The 23915-nt window shown below is 41.2% G+C and overlaps 3 protein-coding genes across 6 annotated transcripts in view; 1 reads left to right on the top strand and 2 right to left on the bottom strand.

The window, feature by feature from the left end:
• PHC3 (polyhomeotic homolog 3) overlaps positions 1-23915 on the top strand; it is an 89983-nt gene that overhangs the window by 16784 nt on the left and 49284 nt on the right. For all 4 annotated transcript variants that reach the window (XR_007776021.1, XR_007776022.1, XM_050965835.1 and 1 more), the window contains exon 6: positions 526-621. Coding sequence is in view for 2 of the 4 variants with exons in the window: in XM_050965835.1 (XP_050821792.1) it covers positions 526-621 (96 nt within the window). In the remaining 2 variants the exon portion in view is untranslated. The remainder of the gene's footprint in view (positions 1-525; positions 622-23915) is intronic.
• LOC127057150 (A-kinase anchor protein 4-like) lies at positions 8168-11346 on the bottom strand. The gene has a single exon (XM_050965886.1). The coding sequence runs from the start codon at positions 10854-10856 to the stop codon at positions 8382-8384; it is 2475 nt and encodes an 824-aa protein (XP_050821843.1). The 5' UTR covers positions 10857-11346; the 3' UTR covers positions 8168-8381.
• Positions 14613-17560, bottom strand: LOC127057263 (uncharacterized). Its single transcript, XM_050966170.1, has 2 exons — positions 16626-17560; positions 14613-15386 (listed from the first exon to the last, which is right to left on the bottom strand). The coding sequence occupies exons 1-2, from the start codon at positions 17119-17121 to the stop codon at positions 15238-15240; spliced, it is 645 nt and encodes a 214-aa protein (XP_050822127.1). The 5' UTR covers positions 17122-17560; the 3' UTR covers positions 14613-15237.

Genomic DNA, 23915 nt, shown 5'->3' with positions numbered 1-23915 from the left:
AGAAGAAAATGTCACTTGTTTGTGTTACTAAACATGATATTCTCTAATTTGGAAATTCATTTTGAGGCAGTGTAGTCCAGTTGTCTGAGCAGACTATTGGGAGTCAAGATATGTCAGGTTCTGTTGCTGCTTCATTCCATATCTTTATCTGGCTCTGGTTGCTTGACAGTGTGCCTCTGTTCACCCCCCTCCTCTGCTCTGTATAATGGAAGTAAGATTAAGTAAGCCTCTTTTGAGACACTTGGATGGAAAGCAACATAAATGCAAAAGTATTATTCTTAAAATGCAGAACATTTTTAAATTAATACTTATGTTTATATAATGTATATTGTTTGAAATCCCACAAACATTTGCTTTAAAAAAAATAAAGTTGAGTTAAAGGCAACAAGAATTTAAATTAGAATTCATTTGCCCCTAAGTAACATTTTCCTCCCTATGATAAATTTCAAGGTTTTACTGTTACATGACTACTTTCTTTTATCTGTGGATTGTGTCTTCTTTAGTTTTCTTTTTCTGTCTTCCCAGCTGATTTTCACTCCTGCTACCACTGTGGCTGCTGTCCAGTCTGACATTCCTGTTGTCTCATCATGTTCCTCTTCCTGTCAGTCTGCAGCTACTCAGGTGAGCTTGCCTGGATTTATTGTATATCCACTTCACTGAGCTAACGCTCTAAGTGAAATATCATTGTGCATATGTTTTCCATGTTTATATTGTAATAGTGTCTATAAGTCCTTAATGTGCTCTTTTAATGTCATAACATAATACATTGAATATTTGGCTTTGAAGATGTTACAAACCAGAGATAAGCTGTTTTTGTTACAGTAATAATTAGTTAACTGCAGTCTTCCACAACTGACATAGTAATAGTTATTTTGTAGGTTACATTGTTTTGTCTTGCTTTGCTGTGCAACAGATGCATTCCTTTAAAGATCAAGCCCTTACTCTTTGATTCTCATGTTTACATTTGACAGTTCTTCATAGTTCCATAGTATCATTTAGTAACTTTCGACCTAATTTTTAAAAAAGTTTAATAGGATTATTACATCTTACAAATTTTAATTTACATATTGTACATGTGTTACTGTTGTTCAGCGTGTATGAAGCCACAGAGAACTGAGAAGTGGCAGGGTTTTCAGTAATGTCAGTATGTTAATAGAACTTGGATCTATTCGGACCATCCTTTCAGATCCCAGGATTCAGCCTCAGTACCCTCTCCCTGTCTGATCAAGGTTGATGAGTTAATGGCAGAGCTGATTGAAACTAATCTTGGGTAAGATGGGGGTACTACTAACAAGTTGGAGAAAATGTCCAGAAGATCTTGCTTTCATGATGGTAGATTTATTGTTTGGCCTATTCTGCTTGGGGGTGTCTAGATATAATTTTACCATACAATGAACATAAAAATTCAAGTTTCAACAATAGTCAAGAAAAATTTGTTTTCAATTACAGAATATTCTGATGTTGCATTGGACTTGCCACAATGACCTTTTCAGACTCTCAAAAAACCCGCAACGCACACTCAAAATTCAATGATAAAGAATGTGGAAGCACAGTGACTCAAAGGCTTTTGTCCATGGGGATATGTAACACTTTCATTCTATGCACTGTGTGCAATTCAAGCTCATTAAAGGTTGAAAAAAAAATTGTATAAACCTATTGCACACACAAAATTATGTGAGAAGAACATTAAGGGGCCAGAGTCAATCACCCAAAGGTTAGCAAATCCCACAATTTAAGGTTACTTGTTATCTATGTAATTTTAATTCAACCCTCTTATGTGTATGCATTATAATACAGTCTTTAATTACATGACCACATTCTATTTTTCCATAGGACTTCTGCATCATTCAGTCCAGAGTGGATAATACTCACTTAATGAGCAGCTATTCAATATTTTATTTTCTGCTCATTGTTCAATGTATGGCCTGTGTCTTATTTACTGTGCAGTACTCAAGGCTTGAAAATGATTAATTTACTGTAACCGGATCACCACTCACCTCACACAAGTGCCCCCCTGGTCAGATGCATGCACGTGCGGTCTCTCAGTTTTTGTGGAATGGAGTGGCACCCAGATCTTGTGCTTGCCTCCCATCCTTGATCAGTGGTTTCTTTGGTGGGTCTTCAGTGACTTAGCCCTGCAGCTGAGTCACACACACTGTCTGTTGGTGGAACAGAACAAACCTGCTCCAGAGTATACAGTTATCATCTTCTCCTGGCCCTAGTATGGGGCCATACCCGCAAGGCTTCTTCCTTGGAGACTCTGTCTTCCTGCAGTCCTCCCTAGGCTCAGTCCTGGCTCAGTCCCCACAGCCAGCCAGGATTCCCTTCTTAGTTCCCCTGGTCCCTGCCTGCACTGAGCTGTCCATGGTCCTGCTGCACTTTCAACAGCCAGGAACACATTTCTCTCTTTCTTCCAGCTCCTGCAGCAACTGACTGCCTTTGTCTCTGCAGCTCCTTTTTATATGGCCCTTCTGGCCCCTGACTGGCCACTCTTGCAGCCACTCCAGGCCACTTGGGGGACTTTTCTTCTGCTCCTCTCTGGGATGGGGTATGGCAGGTGAGAGGTGGATGGGTGGAAGCAGCAGATATATCTTGATTTTTAGTGACTCTTTTGACAGTCACACATGACATTCTGAGGCCACGTCCACACTACAGAGTAAAATCGAAATTAATAAAATCGATTTTATAAAACAGGTTTTATAAAATCGATTTTATGCGTCCACACTAGGGCACATTACTTCGGTGGTGTGCGTCCATGGTCCCAGGCTACCATCGATTTCCAGAGCGGTGCACTCTGGGTAGCTCAGTAAAAGAATGGGACCAATAACTTCGATTTCCGTCCACACTAACCCTAAATCGATATAGTAATATCGATTTTAGGGTTACTCCTCTCGTTGAGCAGGAGTACAGAAATCGGTTTTAAGAGCCCTTAAAATCGATTTAAAGTACCTTGTAATGTGGACGGGTACAGCGTTAAATCGATTTACCGCTGTTTAAATCGATTTAACGCTGTAGTGTGGACCAGGCCTTATAAGCAAACTAAGGAAATGTGGTCTAGATTAAGTTACTATTAGGTGGATGCAAATCTGGTTCAAAGATCATATCCAAAGTTATCAGTGGTTTGCTGTCAAACTGAGGGGACATAACTAATGGTGTTCTGCAAGGGTCAATCCTGATTGTGGTACTGTTCAACATTTTTATTAATGACTTGGATAATGGAGTGGAGAGTGTGTTTATAAAATTTACAAGATGACACCACGCAGTGAGTGCTTGCTAGCACTTTGAAGGACAGGATTAGAATTCAAAATGACCTTGAGAAATTAGAGAGTTGGTCTAAGATCAACAAAATGAAATTGAATAAAGACAAGTGCAAAGTACTACACTTAAGAAAAAAATCAAATGCACAATTACAAAATGAGGAATAACTGGCTAGGCAGTAATACTGCTGAAAAGGATCTTGGGGTTATAGTGGATCACAAATTGATTATGATTCAGATATGTGCTGCACTTGTGAAAAAGGCTAATATATTAATAGAAGTGTTTGTATGTAAGACATGAGAGGTAAATGTCCCACTCTACTCAGCACTGGTGAGGACTTGGCTGGAGTACTGTGTCCAGTTCTGGATGCCACGCTTTAAGAAAGATATGAACAAACTGAGAGTCCAGAGAGAGCCTCAAAAATGATAGAAAGCTTAGGAACCTGACCCATGAAGAATGGGTAAAATATCTGGGCATGTTTAGTCTTGAGAAAAGAAGATTGCGGGGGAAGACCTGGTAAGTCTTCAAATATGTTAAGGCTGGACAAGAGGTGTTTGATTTAATCTGCAGCAATGGAGATTTTGGTTACATGTTTGGAAAAACCTAACTATTAGGATACTTAAGCACTGGAATAGGTTTCCAAAGGAAGTTGCAGCATCCCTCATCACTGGAGGTTTTTAAAACAGATTACTCAAACACCTGTCAGGAATGGTCCTTCCTCAGGGCAGGGGACTGGACTAGGTGACCTCTCAAGCTGCCATCCAGCCCTATTATGTGAAAAATATCCATTTATTTTGAGTGCCCGTTGGTAATTTTTCAGAATACTTAGCATTATAATAAGGCTTGGAAGGATTAGATTTTTATTGATAAATGTCAATTTCATTGTACACACACAAACCAACAAAAATATTTATATTGGTAATTGAAATTTGCAGATAACCAAAGTAAGAAAAATGCTGCTTGCGAACTTATTAGAGCAGTGGTTCTCAAATATTTATACTGGTGACCCCTTTCACATAGCAAGCCTCTGAGTGCAACTCCCCTTATAAATTCAAAACACTTTTTTATATATTTAACACCATTATAAATGCTGGATGTAAAGTGGGGCTTGGAGTGGAGGCTGACATCTCACAACTCCCCCATGTAATAACCTTGCAACCCTCAGTTTGAGAGCCTCTCTCTGAGAGTGTGATTTAAGGGTATTTACATTGTACCTTTTTGACATATGATGCTGAAAATTTGTGTGTTGATGATGTAGAGCTTTAACTTTTTGAATTTCAACATCTACTGACATTAAATAATTATCTGACCTGCCTTAAAATTTCCTCAACTGTGAAAATTTAAATAGTCAAATTTGAAAAAGTTTTTTTAAAAATAAACATTGATATATCCATTGCAATTATAAAAAATCAAGTTCTTCCATGCCTAATTATGTAACACTTCATATGTTTGAAGCACAGCTCCTATTAACTTCACTTGCAGCTGAGAGTGCTCAGCACTTCTGCTGATCAGACTGGAGGGTCTTAAGTCTAGCACTCCAGAAAATGAGGAACCTACAACTAGTGACCACCTGTGAAAAGTACAGTTTAAGTTATTTGATGGCATTGCATAGGAATTCTGTGGTAGAGGCAGGGATCGACTTTATTTCTGTAAGGCAGCTGAATGCTGCCCTAATCGTGAGATCATCCTTTCTCTTCCTGCACTTCCCTGTCTCATTCACTACGCACCTTCCTACTTTTCCAACAAATCTCTGTAGGATGCCTGCCTCAACAGTCTCCTTCACTTCACTGTGTTCTGAATGAGTCCTTTGGAAAAAATGGTATGTGATCAAGTAATTAAAAACTCTCAGAATGAATGTGCACAAGGGAGCTGAATTAAGGTTGCACAGGCAACCTTAATACTGGCATTTTTTAACTTGAGTGCTTGATTTTGCAGTCTTAATGTTCTTTTAATGCAGTTTGTGCATGTAATTTCCTAGTTTAAAAAAAAACAGACTGGAAAAAAATCCTATCATTTTGGCAACATTGGTGGTCAGTAGAGATGGAACTTTTAGATTCGCCACACAAACCTCAACCAGTTGAGCTAAGGAGTAACTGATAGAGGATAACAACCTATTACAGCTATGTGGAGAAGCACTAGAAGGGGAGGGAGTTAGCTGGTGAGTTTCATAGATATTTACTGACAGCTCTGGACTGGAATGTTCCCCAGTGGGCACAGACTCTGATCCCCTCCTCACTGTGATCCCTTCTGCCCATCCTCTCTAAAGTCTCGCTGTTTCAGTCTTGTCTCTTCCTGCCCCTTTGGCTCCTTGTCACAGTCTCATTTTCATCACCTAGCCAGTCCCAAACTCCGCTCCTCAGGCTTCTCATCCCACTCCTACTCTTACACTCCCAGTTTCCGTTTCACCTTCCCAGCCCCACATGTGATCTGTGTCTCTCCCCCACTCTAGTTTCACATGCACCCCCTGCCCCCATTCCCACTGGCTCCTAGTCCCATTCGTCCTCCCTGGGCTCCTGATTCAGTTTGAATGCCCTCCCTCAGCTCCTTGTCCACCCATTCCCAGTTCTTTCCCCATCATTCTGTCTCATTGTGAGATCTGTCTTCATCTCATTCCCCGACCTTTCTCATTCTGTCCCAGTTTCTGTTCCCCCATCCCCAGGCTCCTTATTCCAGTCTCTTCCCTCAGTCCTCCTGCAAGTCTGGCTCTTGTCTCCTCTGCATTTGAGCCAGGCAGCTTATTCCTCCAACCTGCCTGGACCCAGCAGGTGAGTCTATGACAGTGTAGGAGAGACAGTCTCCATGCTTTCTGCTCAGGTGCTCGGCTCTGGACCTGGCATAACCTGCAGCAGTCCAGAGCTATAACTGTAGCGTAATTACAACTCAGCCCTGGGCTGGAGTATGCCCAATATTTTTGGAATCTTTGAGGAATTCAGCTGATAAAAGCTAAGCCATATCAGCTGAGCATGTGTAAACTGTAATTTTTTTCCTCAGAGGCTTATAAATTGGTCAAATTTGGGCACAAGGCACAGCTCTGAAACAAAGTCCAGTCTCTAGCCAAATTTCATGTATCTGCTCCGAAGCACAGAAACACTAGAGTTTTTCGAAGAAAAAGTTGCCAGAATTTTTTAACTTAAGCAAAACAATGTATTTTCTTTCCCCTAGGCTTGCTTTCAGAAGTGGCTGAACCATTTTGGCTAACATTTTCCAAAACAAAACAAAAAATCAGAGAGAGACACCTGGCATCAAAAAATTTAGCTCAAACGGTTTAAAGTTTGACAAAGTTGTATGCAACTCAGAATAAGGTGCTTATAATGCAAGTGTTGGGCAACCTTAATAATAGATGCTGTAGCCACCTGTGCCTATAATAATCCAAGTTAAACATTAAAATGCAACATTGAAGTATCTCTACATAATGCAATTCTGAATCTTTTTTTTTTAAAAGGATACTACATTTATCTTAATATTTTGTCATAAAGAAACAACAAAATTGGAGTAATTTGTGAACCACCACAGTAAATGTGGAAAGTTATTCTCTATCCAAAAGATTTGGAAGAAGTGAGGCCATTGCTATAAATGTTTGGAAATGTGATATGATTGTAAAGAAAACCCTTCATGAATTTATTTTCTTTGTGCATTTGAAAACTGATCACAATAGTTATTTATCTCTCCTTATTTTTCCTGAAATCTTGGAATTATAGGACTGAAAAATACCTGGAGATCCTAAATTCTGGGATTATACTCCCTAATATTTCCTCTGTGATAGCTTGTTTTCTCTGGCATGAGGAATGTTTCCTTCGATAGTCATGTATGGTATAGAGTATCACGACAAGCAGTGAGACTGGGGTTAATAGTCCTTATCTCTCTTTTCAGTTTGGTGTATATCTCAGGGCAAATGTCAGTATTGCTTTTAAAGGACAGTGCCAACTTGAAATCAGTTCATTGTTTAGGGGAAAAGAAAGTTAAAAGTAATATTAGGGATTACATTTGTCTTTGTGCCACCCTGGTTTGAAGTTTTACAGTTGCATTGTATCTAAACAAATGGGGAACTGTCTATAGTGAAACTTCATTTGACAGCCATTTTTGTACAGTTAAGTAAATAAATAGGAAAAAAATCTCTAAACTTTCAGTTATTGTAATGTTGCATATATATTACAGATACATTTATGCTTTTTATTTTTAAGTTGACTGTGTCCCTTGAAGTACAGGGCTTGGAAAATCTGCTCATTCTGGGCAAGAAGGAGCCATCAACCTCTGCAGAATCTAAATTTTTATTTTAAAATTACCAACCTTTCTAGCCTTTCCAGTTGTGAAAAAAACCTTTCAAATATGGACAGAGCATAAACTATTGTTGCTTCATCTTTTTGCAAAGAGATGGCTCCAGTGCTTCTGCTGCTGTTGGTAATTTTGCCAAACAGCAGCAGTGTGAAATAAACAAGACTCTGCTCATTGTTACTGCTACTGTTCTGAACCCTGTGTATAGCAGAACTGACAAGAATTGTGTTAATTCCATGCTACAGCTGTTTTAGAAGGCTCTAAGCAGGAGCAGAGGCAAACTTAATGGAGAGGACACATAAATGTGACTGGGAAGTAGCTGCAGGAACACAGATCTCTTCAATCCCACTCTCTACTCCCTGCAGCATCCAGCAGGTTCTGAGGAGGGAGAAGAGACAGAAAGCTCCTTCCAGAAACTAATGGAGGATGGAGATAAGTTTTTATCTGACACCTGCTAATCTGAGGATGCTGTGAAAGACAAACCTGTACTTCCCAGCAGCTTATGGCAGGGGAGCTAGATTTCTCATTAGGGCATTGCCCCTGCATCTTGCCGGTAGATACCTTCCTTACCTTATCTATCATATCTACCTTTGTTCCAGTACTGTCTTCAGGCTAGTAGGTGTGTGGCAGTTTTTAAATGTCTGATGAAGTGCTTAATAAAAGAATTAGTGGCAATAGGGTTGGTATTTTTTTATTGATGATATTGCCCTGCTAGTGTGTAACAACCTGAGGAATTCAGTGCAGTGTTGTCTCAGGAAAATCAGTTGTATGGTTCTTGTTATTCCAGCAGGGAGTTAAGATGGGCATTTAGCTGGGCTGAAGTAACGCGAGAGGGAGGAGTTGGCACTTGTTCACAGGTTAGCAAGCAGCCAGTCCATCAATCCATAACGAGACGCATTTCCCACAGCGGCATCAATCTGTTGTTTTTCAAAGTACCTCATTACCTCTTGGATAATATCCCCCACGCTGCAGCCCTTCTTTGCTGCTTTTTCAGCCAACAAAGGAAGCTTTTTCAAATTCCCTTCCTCTTCATTCATGAAGGACAGGTTGGGCACATTGAAGTGGGAAGCAGCCATCCACTGGAGGATAGCCTGGAGCTCCTTGTTCTGTGTGCTTTTGTTGGCATTCTGATTGTTCACTATCACTTCAGAACCGGATGATAATTCTGATAGCTGTTTTCCACTTGACCTCACTTGTGAAGCTTCCCTTGACCCTTCCTTATCCAAAGCTGTGGATTTGTTTCTTGAAAATGAGGCACCAGTTACATTTTGCTCATCTGATGGATCATCTGTTACTAAATCAGAATTGTTGCATTTAGTCATGAATAAACACAAGTTCATCACAGATTCCACCAGTTGGTCAAGAAATTTTTTGTTTACCTGATCCATGTTGTCAAACTGATCTATGGCTGAATTGGGCTGTGTAGATAAGGACTTTTTGCTGGACTCACTATCAATAGTGGCAACCTGTTTAAAACTCTTGTTTGTCTCACCTGAACTGTCATCTATATTGAATCCAGCTTCACGTAAGACCGTCTGGATGATTGATAAGAGGATACTTGATATATCGCCCTCTTGGGGAATATTACTTGACCCACCAGTCATTGCAAGAGACTTGGAGCTTTGGCTTTTCCCAGCCTTTTCAAAATGAGATTCACGAGAAACAAACCCAAGTGAAGAAGTGCCGGAATCATGAGCGATTGAATCTCTTCCACTTTTTGTTTTTTGGATTAAGTGCTGTTGTATCAACATTAATGCTGTCACAGTGAGGTCTTTTGCTAGTGACTCTATTGCGGTGCTGATCTTTTCTGGCTTTTTTTCTTGACTCCCTCTTACCTTTTCTGGAGCTTTGCTTGCCATTTGTTTGGAATGCAACATGGTTAATCCCTCCTTAATTATCTGTTCACTTACTTTCTCAGCACAGGTAAACTTCTTTGGCTTTGCTTTTTCCTTATCCTTCTTTTGTGTTTGTGTTTTCAGTGTTGCAAACTGCATGCTTTGAGATTTTGAATCTGATGGGAATGCTGTTTTCAGTATGGTATATGCTAGGCTGTGAGACTTGGACTGTCCCTTATCATTATGCTCTGCTACAAGGACATTATACAGCCGTCTTACCATTACTTCCAAAATTTCAGTAGATTTCTGGCTTCCCATGTTATATAGGTTCTTCTTCACTGTGGAAGCAAAGTCAGAGTCTGTCATGAGCACCCCTGTGACATTATGCAGATTTTTCATAGTTGAGTCTATCAAGTCTGATATGACGTCTTTGGTGTGTTTGAGGATTACTCTCTTCAAAACTACACAAGCTGGGAGTGGCTTACCATCCTTCCTTTGGACTTTCATGGTCTTCATAAATGAGAACATCATGTCTGAAGCAACCTGATTTGCATAAACCATTAACCCCTGGCTCACAGAAGTACCAGAATCATCCTGCCCAGACTGTTTTGCTTGCTGACACATTTGTTTATCTCCAGACTTTTCCCCCTGTCTATAGCCACTTTGATTAGACATCTCGCCATAGAAGAGTGATGTTCTCTTGGAACCTGAAGTATCTTCCTTCTTGATAGTCTTTTCTTGAGATGGCCTGGGGGATGGTAGTTTACTCTGGGGTTTCTGTGTGCCTGCTGCAGTGCATTCATTCACTGTTTGTGATGCGATTTTGCTCACAAAACCACGGGAATTGTTATTTTTCCCTTCAGCAGCAGAGTCATAAATTGTCTGGTGTATATACTTACTAGCAGCACCTTCCAATTTATCTGTGATCTCTTTACGTGCCATTTGAAAAACCAAAGAGCAGAGCTTATTTACATAGCATGAAATGTTATCTGGATCTCTTCTTCCCTTTTGGGCACCAGCAGACTTTAATGATGTGTCACTGTTCTGGGACAATGATGAATCAATGAAGGTGTTGCTATCTTTGTGTTTCTGAGGAGTCTCTGAAGGGGTCAGTGCATGCTGGAGTCCATCTGCATATTTCTGAAGGTCATTGTTGAGCCAGCTCACAACACTGAGTTCATCGGTTGAACCTTGTTTGAAAAGACATACTGCTCCTTTAGTTTTAGAATGATCATGCTTCTCATTGTCCTTTATTACAATGACTTCTTTTTCCTCCAGATTCCCCAGGTCAAGTTCATTTGAAGGTTCAGAGATGTTACTGGACTGGCTAGCGGCTTTCTTTGCTTTTGAATCTTTGTCCTTTACATTCAGGCTGGAGACATCAACAAAACAGATCACTTTCCGGTCCTGGTCCTTCTGTTCATCAGGGTTGTAGAGATCTACTTTACATACACCTGCTTGGCTATGTAACCAGTCAACTTCCTGAGACATCTTTGCAGGTTAAAAATGGAACTGTAACCAGTGTTCTTGTGTTAGATGAGCTGCTATGATGACCCTGCCAGACTCAAGATGTTGCCTCCTCTCTCAGCTTTCCATGGTCTTCTACTGCCAGATGGTATCTTCACCTTTTTGTTAACACATCGTTTCTATAGTGGTGGTGACATCATAAAGAAGAGATTTTTACCAACAACTAGTGGTGTGTTTCCAATTATTTAACAAGGAGCTGCTATAATTTTTATTTCCTTTTTAGCTTGTCAGAAGTCTGTCCTGCATTGTGGGGAAGTTGGATTTAGCTACAGGAGGTGCAAGAGAAGAGGGTGGTCTATTTGTCTATTTCAGCATATAAACAGAAGCACTTATCAGAACCATAACCAAGGAAGAAGGCAACATGACTTGACAAAAAAAGCATTAAGCTGCATTTTTGCTGGAAATATTTATGCTTTCACCTGAGATATGGATCTGTATATTGATAGTACAACACAGAGTTCAGCTTTAAAGGAGAAGAGACCTCTGGAGACAAACACCTTGGAGATATTTTTCTGGAGGCCACTCTGAGACTATGTTTTAAAATATGTGACACGTTGTTGTCCTGTCCAGTCCGAAAAAAAATTTTATTAGTCCCAAAAAATAAAGCAAAATTTACTTGTTACTTACTCTACTCAGTGGGTGGTGGGAGCTAGGACAAGTGCTCATGATAGTTTAGTTGCTGTAGTAGCTGTGGTGTTAACAGGGAGGCAGTTGTATTAAGGATTTTCCTGTATGTATTGAAAGGATAAATGTTCATGAGATATGCTAGCACTTTTGGCATGTTCAAACACAAGCTTTCATTTTATCTACCTTAAAATACATGGTGAATAACCATACATTATTAATATCTGGTTCAACTCTGAAACTTACTTTGTAAGATTGGGGTTATGGGATTCTATATTTCTTGTTTTACTTTCATTCTAGATGAAATGTGCTCAATTTCCAAGTAAAAAGCTTTTTCCTAACTGTCTGTCCTGCAATGAGTCTAGAATCTGAGAGTCAAGCTGATTGCTTTCCTTCCTGATCACTACAACTGGTAATAAGAGTCAATTATGTTCTGTGATGCTTATGCAACCCCATAATCTTCACATGATGCCTATGCAGCCTCTCTGCCTCTAATGATTGCACAGGTGTAGCTGTTTTGAATTTGGTAAACAATTATAATGATGAGGAAGATAGCATGGGGTCTGAGTAAAATCCCGTTAAAATCAGTTGGGGTCTTTACATTTGGAATCTTTATTCTTAGTTATGTTGCCTCTGCAAGGCTATGGAGTATGTGTGTGTATGTATGTAAAAAGTTGAGGGGGGAAAAACCACAAAAAGAAAACCCCAACCCTTCAAACCTTTACTTTTTTCACTGAAGTCAGCTGATGTGACTGAATAGACACACTGGCTTATCCATAAATTAAGAAGGTGCTCTTTTTACATAGTCTCTTTTCAAGGTAGAGCATACTACTTATAGAGCTGAGCCAATACTAAAATATGATATTTACCAATATTAAAGCTCTGGTTTATTTCAACAGAATCATTGCCCTTTAGTTGTCATAAATATATAAAGTTCTGAAAGGGAACAGTGTTATTTGAAATGAATACCAGTGTGCATGAATAGATTCAATATGACTATACATATGCTTGTTTACATATGAACATATTCATTTTATCATTGCTGAGGAGTTCCATTCCTACCACCCTGTGTATATATACAGTCTTTGTCTAAGAACAGTATGGGAGTAGGAAGGTTACTTAGATAGGAAGTTATTAAGGGAGACTGAAAGAAATTCTTCGTGTGGCTAACTAGTATACTTGTTTGTCACTCAGTTTCATACAGCAGACACATACTGATCAGCAGTCAAGAGGAGGATTGAGGCTAGATATTTTCTAGTTGATGACGTTTCCATCAACTTCTGGGACCGTAATTTGATGTGTATGTGGAGTGATCATATTACATAGCATATCTCTGAATAGCTATTTTGCAAGGTCGCAGCACAACTTGAAGTGCAGACTTCAGGTGACTTCCAATTTCAGGCGGCAAATAGAGAGGAAACAGAAATTGCTGGCTGAAGATATCAGGCAGTGGGCAAGTGTACACAGAGAGGACCAGTCAGAGGCATTTCTGGATTATTTGAATGTTTCTGTCAATGGTCAGCCATTTTTCCTTGAGACTGTGCTGACAAATCTCCTTCTTCTGTTGGGTTTTTGGAAGAATAGGTTGCTTCTGATTTTGGGTGAGAATCTCCTGTTCATGATGTGGCTGGGGAGGAAGACCATGCCATGGATGCACCTGCTCCCACTGAGATGGAGTTGGCTGAGGCCGCTGCCGTAGCTGCTAGCGGAGATTCTGGCAAGGGTCTTCCTTGTGATGGGGTATCCCTCATCTCATACTACTGATGGCTTGATCAGTCTGCTTTTTCATGTGTTTTATAAGTGCTCCTGAGGGAAGGTACTTTGTGCAGAGTACATAAAGACAAAGTGCCAGTTAAATTGGCCACAGTTATGCAATATCTTCTTATTAGTACAATGTGTTATGAAATTAAATGTTTAGAAAGGGTAAAGCTTTTGGTAGGGGAAAGACTGCAGCACACCCAGAATATACTTTTATTCACTTTTATGTAATACCTGCCTATGACTATCATCTGAATAGAAGGTAATAGTCAATTTATTTTCATGAATGTACATCCAGAAATACATGCATTTGTTGTTTACAGGGTTCATATGGTGTGTGTAGTCTTAAACATTCATTCACAGTGATACACACTTCATTTGTAGAGGAGGAGGATGAAATGATGAACAATTTTCTGACATACTTTTTTTCCTATTCTAAAAAAGCCAAAATTTTTATTGTGCAAGTCTGAAACAATGTCATCATCACTTATACAAGATGGCACACTGCTGCAGGAAGCAACAGCAATGCCCACATAAGTAGTGACATGTTTGCTGAATGATATATTGTGTGATAACTGCACAGTCCCGACAGAGCCTCTTAAACTATGTGGAATGGCCTGGGAGCTGCAATGAAACATACTGGCAACAGAAAATGAGCACTCTCCTTTCACCTGATCACAAGGTACATATCTCTGATGCCTGCAGCAGCAACATGTACGCACACACACACTGTGTGTTTGCTGAATAATAGTGAATTACATTATGTGGGATTTATAATCTCATACGGAACAACACAAGTCACATAAATGCACTTTGTGATGCAGGCTGCATTTGCAGAAGCGGTAGCAATCTAAAGAAAACGTGTGCAAGGTATAATAGCACTCAGTGATTTCTCGCTGCGTTTGTCATATACTGTCAAAATGTAAAAAGGTGCATTTGCAGATGCCACCTGAATCACAAAGGACATCTGTGTGTGTTGGAAAAGCCAATGTCATAATACTACTGTGATGTTATAAATTTCTATCATAAAGTGATATTTACTCTCATTCACCAAATGCACTTGGTGTGCCTAATGCTGTGACAGCCTCATGGATGACAAGTCTAAGGCATTATGGATGGTGAAGGGATATACATAACACTAAGTGATATCTGCCAATACAAACCCATTCCTGTGGTGGCATTTGAAGAGATGTGCATAGCAAGCCTCGCTTATCACAATTTTCCACCACCGAGATGATTGCTGCTCTAGGTCCTAGTTAAACAAGTGATTAACTTTAACCCATGAGTAGTCCCACTGAAGTCAGTGGGATTATTTGTGTGTAAAGTTATACATGTGCTTAAGTTTTGCTGATTTTGGACCCTAGTGAATGGGTTTGTAGTGCTGTGTCCTTGCTGGTAGGCATACTTGCTTCTTCATAGACCGTGTGGCGAGACAGCTATTCATTAAAATAAACAAAATATAGCAAATACAAAAAGCATGCATATACAAAACACTGAGCATATGGTCTTCAGAAGCAGGCCCTAGTGCATGTTTATCTGAACTTGTTGAGATAAAGGCCAAATTAATCTGAATCCTCTTTATTCATCTTGTGTGAGGACTGGATTTGGGAGTGCACCATATGCTCTCTCCTCAGTGTTTCTACTTTTGCTTCTGTCACTTATCCAGAAATGGCTCCGATGATATGGTGTTTGTTTTGCTTGTTTGTTGCAGTCTACTGTTTGGGTTGCTCTGACAGACCGGAAAGGAAGTTAGATGGCGGGAAAGTGCAGCAAGCTTCCTCTCTTGAATCAATTAGACTGATGTTGGAGAGCATGGGTGATTTTCCTGTTCCTTAGGAGGGATGTACCCCTCATTTATGCCCGCCCTCAGAGCATCCTTCCTTGAATGGTGATGGGGATATTCCTGTGTGGCTCGAACTGACCTCTTCTTGGTGTTGCTCATGCTGGGAGTTATAGCACATGCTTAGGAACCTCTCAACTTGAATAATTTGATCCCCCGCATTTCCTTGAGTATTCCGTGTCTCAGTTCTCCATCCACAGAGCTGATGTCATCCATTCTTGGAAAGCTTTCTTGGTCAAGTTCTTTATTCCTATCTTCTTCCTGGTTTGTGCCTGGGGAAACACAAACACCAATAAGTGATGATGATGATACACAGAACAAGACATCGCAGTAAAACCTGATTCTTAGGTTATGTCTTCACTTTGTGGGGGGCGAGTATGTTCTTAACCATCTCAGGTTAGCTAACCCGGGTTACAGTAGTAGTGACGATACGGTGACTCCGCTTTTAACTCAAGTTAGTAGCTTGAATTAATACCTATATGGGAGCCTGGGATATAACTTGAGTTGCTAACCCAAGTTAAAAGCAGAGTTTCCATGTCTTCACTGCTGTTTTAAACCTGAGTTGGCTGATTAGCTAACCTTAGTTAAGAACACACTCCCTCCCCCCCTTCCCTCCTGCTTTCATCAGTGAAGGCGTACTCTGAGTGGACAGAGTGCCTTATCAAAAACCTCAAAAATAACATCTCAGAGAAATTTCTTTGGCCCTAACAATGCAATTCCACTGTCTGCACTCTATATTTTAATCTGGCAAAATAAAATTAATACGTATTAAAAGGAAGGAGCAACAGTGACTGGGACATTAAACTAAATTATCTTATTCTCTAGATACCTGTTCTCAGACTACTGAAAAGTCATAGAAACAAATGTTAGAGGTGGAGATGATGTGATCTGGTCCATTTTTCTGTCAAAATAGAATTGATCCCTCCGAATATTTTCCAGGGCTTTGTCCAGGAAAATTTTTAATCTCTCAGTTTATGTGGCTTCCCATATTTCCCTTGCAAGATCATTTAACTAGCAGGAAGTGTTTGTGACCTCATTTTCTCTTTTAATATTATCTAATTTCTTTTAGTTATATTTATGCAAGAAAATCTATATCCTTATTATTTGTCCTTTTTAATCATTTAGCCAAATTATATACATTTAATTTTTTAAATCTTTCCTCATAAACCTCTCCCTTTAATCCTTTATTCATTGCTGTTGCTCTTTTCCGAAATCCTTCTAGTTTGTCAATATCTTCTCAATACTGAGTACAGAATTTAGCTGTCTCATCAGAGCTATTTAGCTATTTATATCTCTGTAATTTGATGCTTTTGAGTGTACAGTACCAAATTCCACCATTTTTACTGTCTGTTGCAAACTAATGTTCATAATTTTCTGAGTATGAATTCAGGAGAGAATATCAAATTCATGATTGTTTAACTGTATAAAATCCAAATATATTCCATTTACTACATTAATTTCATCCACTAAATCCACTATTCCCTTTTTTATTGAATATGTAAAAACTATACCTCTCCACCTCTGACAGACTTCATCCTCCAACTGCTCGGCAGTGCTCCCGATAGAGTACAGCAGCAAAAATGTTTGAGGATCTGTTACCTCACTCCTGTAGGGTGTGATGGTAGCTGGAATTGCCTGCCACTGCTTAAGGTCCTCTTCTTCCTCTGAAGACACAGTACAAGCCTGGTCCTCTTTCTTTCTTTCTTTTCTCTCCCCCGCCCCCCCCTCTTTGGGCACAGCCTGAGATGCACTGTGTTGGTGGCTGTCCTTGTGGAGAAGAAGGGCTGAGTAATCCTGAGACTCTTGTTGCTGACTCTCCTTGAAGGCCATAGACCATGAAGCATCACTTGCTTGGTTCTGCCCCTCCTGCTGCTGCCCACTGTAGTACTCTCCAGTTGGCACAGTGGCTACTTGGTCCTTTTTCTTCTCTCCTTCCTCCCTTGTACACCATTCTGTTTCTTTCTGCAGAAAAACAAGACTGTTTATTAGCTGCCCCTGTTCCCACATTAAAATCTTGCACAAACGGAAGTCTTGGCCTTTTCTGTTAGAGGCCTATGACTCAATACTGTCTCCCTCCATACAGGCAACAGCATGTTGGTGGCATCCTTCAGACTTTCATTTGTTTGTTTTTACAAGATAAAATATTCTCACAATTTTTTAAAACTCTTTCTTACAGTGCCCAAAGGTGTATGGATATGTCAGCCCATGTATTATATAGACTGCAACTGTAAAAACCCTTTGTCACATCCTTAGATCTCAATCCTCAAGTCCTAACAATTTCTCAGTGACATAAGATAATAAATACTGTAGCATTTTGAGTGATGCCAGAGTGAGCAAAATGAATAATGTAACAGGCTGTGAGAAAGTATCCCAGCTCCTATTACCACTGCAGGACTACAAATGTGGAGACAAAATAGCACATGATGCTGGCTGTGATGCAGCAACTTCCACTTATCTTCTTCTCAGTTGACATGCCCAGCATGAAGCTAAATTTGTTGTAGAATTGCTGAAGCTATTGTGGCTCTTCATCTTCACCATGTTAGAGAATTTTGCTACTCAGCCTTCACCCATGCCACCCTACGATACAATACAAAGCAGCAGTAAGAGGCAGGAAAGTAATCTGTTCCCTCCATCATAGAGAAGATGATGATTATCGAGACTGACTTCATTAGACTACCAGCAGGGAGCCCAGTTCCTGTTAGATTTGGCTTTATGACATAAGAACATTGGGAGTTAGATCATTTGGTTTCTTAGTGACCATAGCAACAGTGAACCCAGTTACAGTGAACTGCTGTATCTTCCCTAGTTTTTTCAGAAATGTCTGGCTCATCAAGTTCTGGTGTCCTGAAAAGCCTAAGAGTATGTCTACACGGCAGCTGGGAGATGTGATTCTCTGATCAGCTAGACATATATGTGCTAGCTCTGTGCAAACTAGTATGTTAAAAACAGAAGTTTGGCCATGGCACCACAGGTGACAGCTTGGGTTAGCCCAGGGTTGGGCAAACTACGGCCTGCGGGTTGGATCCGGCCTGTGAGCTGTTTTAAGCTGGCCCACAAGCCACACTACACAGCTCGATCCCCATCCAGCCGGGGCGCTGAGTCAGGGGCTGCACCACGCGGCTCCCGGAAGCCACAGCATGGCCCTGCCCCGGCTCCTATGCTCTCCAATGGGAGCTGCAGGGGCGGTGCCTACGGAGGGGGCAGTGCGTAGAGCTACCTGGCTATGCCTCTGCCTAGGAGCTGGAGAAAGGACATGCCACTGCTTCCGGGAGCTGCTTGAGGTAAGCACCACACCCCAACCCCCTGCCCCAGCCCTGATCCCCCTCCCGTTCTTCAAACCCCTCAATCCCAGCCCAGAGCACCTTCTACACCCCAAACCTCTCAGCCCCACCCCAAAGCCTGCACCTGCAGCCAGAACCTGCATCCCTTCCCACACTCCTGCCCTAGCCCTGATCCCCCTCCCACCTTCCGAACCCCTTAGTCCCAGCCCAGCACACCCTCCTACACCCCAAATTCCTCATCCCCAGCCCCACCCCAGGTTAGCCATTCAAGTACGTATCTAGAACATCAGACAGGTTTGTACTCAGGTGGCTAGTTGAAGCTACTGCCATGGCCATTGTGGTCACACTGCTATTTTTAGCATACAAGTTCAAGAAGAGCTAGCACATGTATGTTAACCCAAGCTGGGAATTACATCTCCCAGCTGCTATGTAGCCATAGCCTAAGAAAGATTATGTGACCCTTGGTGAAGTTATATTTTTGGTGTAGTAAATCACAGCAATCTCAGATAGTCAAAACCTATCTGTTTTGTTATCTAGTTCTGTTCAATTATCTAGTTATAGACTCATAGACTCATAGGTCAGAAGGGACCAATCTGATCATCTAGTCTGACCTCCTGCACAAGGCAGGCCACAGAACCCCACCCATCCAATTTTATACAACCCCTATCCCAGGACCGAGTTATTGAAATCCTCAAAAATGGTTTGAAGACCTCAAGCTGCAGAGACACCACCAGCAAGCGACCCGTGCCCCACGCTGCAGGGGAAGGCGAAAAACCTCCAGGGCACCTGCCAATCCGCCCTGGAGGAAAATTCCTTCCCGACCCCAAATATGGCGATCAGCTAAACCCTGAGCATGTGGGCAAGAGTCACCAGCCAGCACCCAAGAAGGAGTTCTCCGCAGCAACTCAGTACCCATCGCATGCAACATCTCCCCGCAGACCATTGAGCAGACCTGTCTGGTGGTAATTCAAGATCAATTGCCCAAATTAACGATCCTATCATAACATCCCCTCCATATACTTATCAAGCTTTGTCTTAAAGCCAGGAAAGTCTTTTGCCCCTACTACTTCCCTCGGAAGGCTATTCCAGAACTTCACTCCCCTAATGGTCAGAAACCTTCGTCTAATTTCAAGTCTAAACTTCCTAATATCCAGTTTATACCCATTCGTCCTCGTGGCTACATTAGTACTAAACTTAAATAATTCCTCTCCCTCCCTAACGTTAACCCCCTTGATATATTTATATAGGGCGAGCATATCCCCCCTCAGCCTTCTTTTGGCCAGGCTAAACAAGCCAAGCTCTTTGAGTCTCGTTTCATAAGGCAGTTTTTCCATTCCTCGGATCATCCTCGTAGACCGTCTCTGAACCTGTTCCAGTTTGAATTCATCCTTCTTGAACATGGGACACCAGAACTGCACACAGTATTCCAGATGGGGTCTCACCAACGCCGTATACAACGGTACTAACACCTCCTTATCCTTGCAGGAAATACCCCGCCTGATGCATCCCAAAATCGCATTTGCTTTTTTAACAGCCGTATCACATTGGCGACTCATAGTCATCCTGCTATCAACCAGTACCCCAAGGTCCTTCTCCTCCTCCGTCGCTTCCAACTGATGCGCCCCCAACGTATATCCAAAATTCTTATTATTAATTCCTAAATGCATGACCTTGCACTTTTCACTATTGTATTTCATCCTATTTCTATTACTCCAGTTTACAAGGTGGTTCACATCTTCTTGAATAGTATCCCTGTCCTTCTCCGTGTTGGCAATACCCCCCAGCTTCGTGTCATCCGCGAACTTTATTAGCACATTCCCGCTCTTTGTGCCAAGGTCAGTAATAAAAAGGTTAAATAAGATCGGTCCCAAAACCGATCCTTGAGGGACTCCACTGGTGACCTCCTTCCAGTCCGACAGTTCACCTTTCAGTACGACCCTCTGGAGTCTCCCCTTCAACCAGTTCCTTATCCACCTTACAACTTTCATATTCACTCCCAGCTTTTCCAATTTAACTAACAGCTCCCCGTGCGGAACCGTGTCGAACGCCTTACTGAAATCTAGGTAAATTATATCTACCGCATTTCCTTTATCTAAGTAATCCGTCACCTTCTCAAAGAAGGAGATCAGATTGGTTTGGCACGATCTACCTTTAGTAAATCCGTGTTGCAATTCGTCCCAATTACCATTGACCTCTATGTCCTTAACTACTTTCTCCCTTAAAATTTTTTCCAAGACCTTACATACTACAGACGTCAAGCTAACAGGCCTATAATTACCCGGATCACTCTTTTTCCCTTTCTTAAAAATAGGAACTACATTAGCAATCCTCCAGTCATACGGCACAACACCTGAGATTATCGATTGCTTAAAAATTCTCGCTAACGGGCTCGCAATTTCACGCGCCAGTTCCTTTAATATCCTCGGGTGGAGATTGTCCGGGCCCTCCGACTTCGACCCATCGAGCTGTTCAAGTACGGCCTCCACCTCAGTTGCAGTAATATCCACTTCCATATCCACATTCCCGTTTATCATCCCTCCATCATCGCAAGGTTCCTCACTAGTCTTATTAAAAACCGAGGCAAAGTACTTGTTTAGATGTTGGGCCATGCCTAGGTTATCCTTAACCTCCATTCCATCCTCAGTGTATAGCGGCCCCACTTCTTCTTTCTTTGTTTTCTTCTTATTTATGTGGCTGTAGAACCTTTTACTATTGGTTTTGATTCCCTTTGCAAGTTCCAGTTCAATGCGGCTTTTAGCCTTCCTCACTTTATCCCTACATGTTCTGACCTCAGCAAGGTAGCTTTCTTTACTGATCCTGCCTTCCTTCCACTCCCTGTAAGCTTTCTGCTTTTGTCTAATCCCCTCTCTGAGTTGCTTGCTCATCCAGTTTGGCCTGCAACTCCTGCCCATGGTTCTTTTCCCCTTTCTCGGGATGCAGGCTTCCGACAGTCTCCGCAGCTGTGACTTAAAGTAATTCCAGGCCTCCTCCACATTTAAATCCACTAATTCCTCCGTCCAATCCACTTCCCTAACTAATTTCCTTAACTCTTTAAAATTAGCCCTCGAGAAGTCAAAAACCCTAATCGCAGATCTACATTGTTTATCCTTCCATCTAGTTTGAACTGAATCAGCTCATGATCACTCGAACCAAGGTTGTCCCCTACCACCATTTCTTCTACGAGGTCCTCACTGCTCACCAACACCAAGTCTAAAATGGCATCCCCTCTCGTAGGTGCTTCAACTACTTGATGAAGAAATCCATCCGCTATCACATCCAGAAAAATCTGACCCCTATTATTCGTGCAAGTACTCGTCCTCCAGTCTATATCCGGGAAGTTGAAGTCCCCCATAATCACACATTTCCCCTTTGTGTTTACTTCTTTAAAGACATTAAAGAGGTCTCTATCCATATCCCAATCCGATCCCGGCGGTCTGTAGCACACCCCAAGCACTATCTCAGGGGAAGCTCTAGTTGCTTTTTTACCCAGAGTGATTTTTGCCCAGACGGACTCCGTCTTATCCATTCCATCGCATCTTATTTCGCTACATTTAATTTCATCATTGATGTACAAGGCTACTCCCCCACCTTTGCCTTTCTTCCTGTCTTTTCTGAACAGCACATAGCCTTCAATACTTTGTCAATGCATGATTGTTCCTTATTGATTGTAGTACTCTCTTCAGTGATCATTTTAAATGTCTCAAATGCTGTGGCTTATACCACTTAACTTAGGATACATACTTCATATTCTAATACCTGCCACTGTCAGGGAGTTAGTTATCTTACTAGAGTTTTCCTTTATTAATTTTATCCAGTTATTTCCACCATTTGTCTAGACTGCAATTTTGTTTGTGATGTAACTCAGGTTAACCAAAAACAAATATTTTGTGAGTGTCTAGATTAGCATTTATAATGCTAATTTGAGTTAGCTGGAACCAATTAATTCGAGTTACAGTACAACCAAAAACTGTAAACTAGGACGGTTCTTAAAATACATCCCTTCCAGTCCGCACTGTATCACACTAAATAATTCTTCTCCATTTGTTGATGTTGACACTCTTACACTTAAACTGTTCTGTTCCTCTGATTAACTCGCCCATCTTGTCTCTGTAATATCTTTTATTGGACCAACTTCTGTTGGTTAGAAAGACAAACTTTTGAGCCACACAAAGCTCTTCTTCAGGTCTAAAAGCTTTTTTTTTCACCAACAGAAGTTGGTCTGATTTAAAAAAATATATTATCTCACCCACCTTGTTGCCATGTCAGTCCCAGTATATTAGAGACACAACTACAATGCATACAACACGTTCCTCTTATGTCTAGTGTAGCCAAGAGATACATATTTAGTGCTTTTAATCTTTCCTCATAAATCATTTCTTTCAGCCTTCCAATAATTTGCTCTTTTCCGAACTCTTTCCATTTTGTCAGTATTCTTCCAGATTCTGAGATGCCCAGAACTAAAAAATTCTTGTGTATCAATAACCCATTTTGTACTTCTGTTAAGTATTTTGTATCATACAGCAGATACTGCAGTATTTTTCCTTTTATTTTGCTGTTTTTCCAACCCAATTTGTCACATGTGTTGTGCAATACAATATACTTTCTTTGAGTGCTTGCATATGTCCATTACACTGGAGGTATTTACATGACTTGTGCCAGAAAGTTTTCCCTAGCAGTTGCTATAGAGGCAGTCCCACCCACACCAAGACTCTTTGTATTCCAAATGGATGGTAAAGGATGGTGACACCCTTCCATTCCTTCAGTTCCTTCTTACCATTTGTACTCCGAGCAGTCTATGTTTACCGCCTTGTTCTTTGAGAACAGAGTTATGGATACATACTTATTCTTCCCAGTGGTTCTGTTTTTGTTCATTGCACATTTTTCTTATTTTCCTTTTTGTTAGAAGCTTTCTGTTAATTTTTCTGAGTAAGGCAGGCTTCAGGCTGTTGCCCTGTACCGAGGGATCCCATGCCAGCGTCCCCAGGTTTCAAGCCTTGTTGTGGTTGCTGAAAGCTGATGCCTGGCAGTGATCCTCATTCCTGCTGTCTAAAGTGCTTGGATGATGGCCATGTAAGACAGATGCTTAGTTTGCCAGGGCTTCAAGACCAGGACAAAGAAGCTGCATGAAGAGCACCCTCGACATATTCTTATGGAGGTTTCTCTTAGACCAGTATCTGAAACCCTTTGGTTTTCCAAGGGGATTTAATTGATGGCTTTTTTCCAGAGTACTTCTCCCATTTTACTGGCAAATAGGAACCATAGGAGATGACTGTCACTGGGACCATCATCTTCAAGGTTTAAGACACTGGACCAATTCCAGCCTCAGAATACCAACATCTCGGCATGCCCACGAGTTGCGCGTCCAGCAGACACCTGAGGATACCATCGCTGAGATCCTGTGAGATGTGGCCAGGATCGACTCCTCCCTACTGACACCATGGCAGACGATCAATGCCTTGAACACCTTCCTGATCCCCCGTATCTCATTCATCTTGAGAGGATCTGCCATGGTGAAGGTAC

The sequence above is a fragment of the Gopherus flavomarginatus genome, chromosome 8 (assembly GCF_025201925.1).
Source record: "Gopherus flavomarginatus isolate rGopFla2 chromosome 8, rGopFla2.mat.asm, whole genome shotgun sequence".
Classification (NCBI taxonomy): Eukaryota; Metazoa; Chordata; order Testudines; family Testudinidae; genus Gopherus; species Gopherus flavomarginatus.
The sequence above is the reverse complement of the archived record's forward strand: the minus strand, read 5'-3'. Positions and strand labels throughout refer to the sequence as shown.

Coding starts and splice junctions, on each gene's coding strand:
- LOC127057263 (XM_050966170.1), bottom strand. CDS start 17,121: ATGTGGGAACAGGGGCAGCTAATAAACAGTCTTGTTTTTCTGCAGAAA. Junction 15,387..16,625: donor AGTCTGTCAGAGGTGGAGAG/GTATAGTTTTTA, acceptor GTGTTTCCCCAG/GCACAAACCAGGAAGAAGAT.
- LOC127057150 (XM_050965886.1), bottom strand. CDS start 10,856: ATGTCTCAGGAAGTTGACTGGTTACATAGCCAAGCAGGTGTATGTAAA.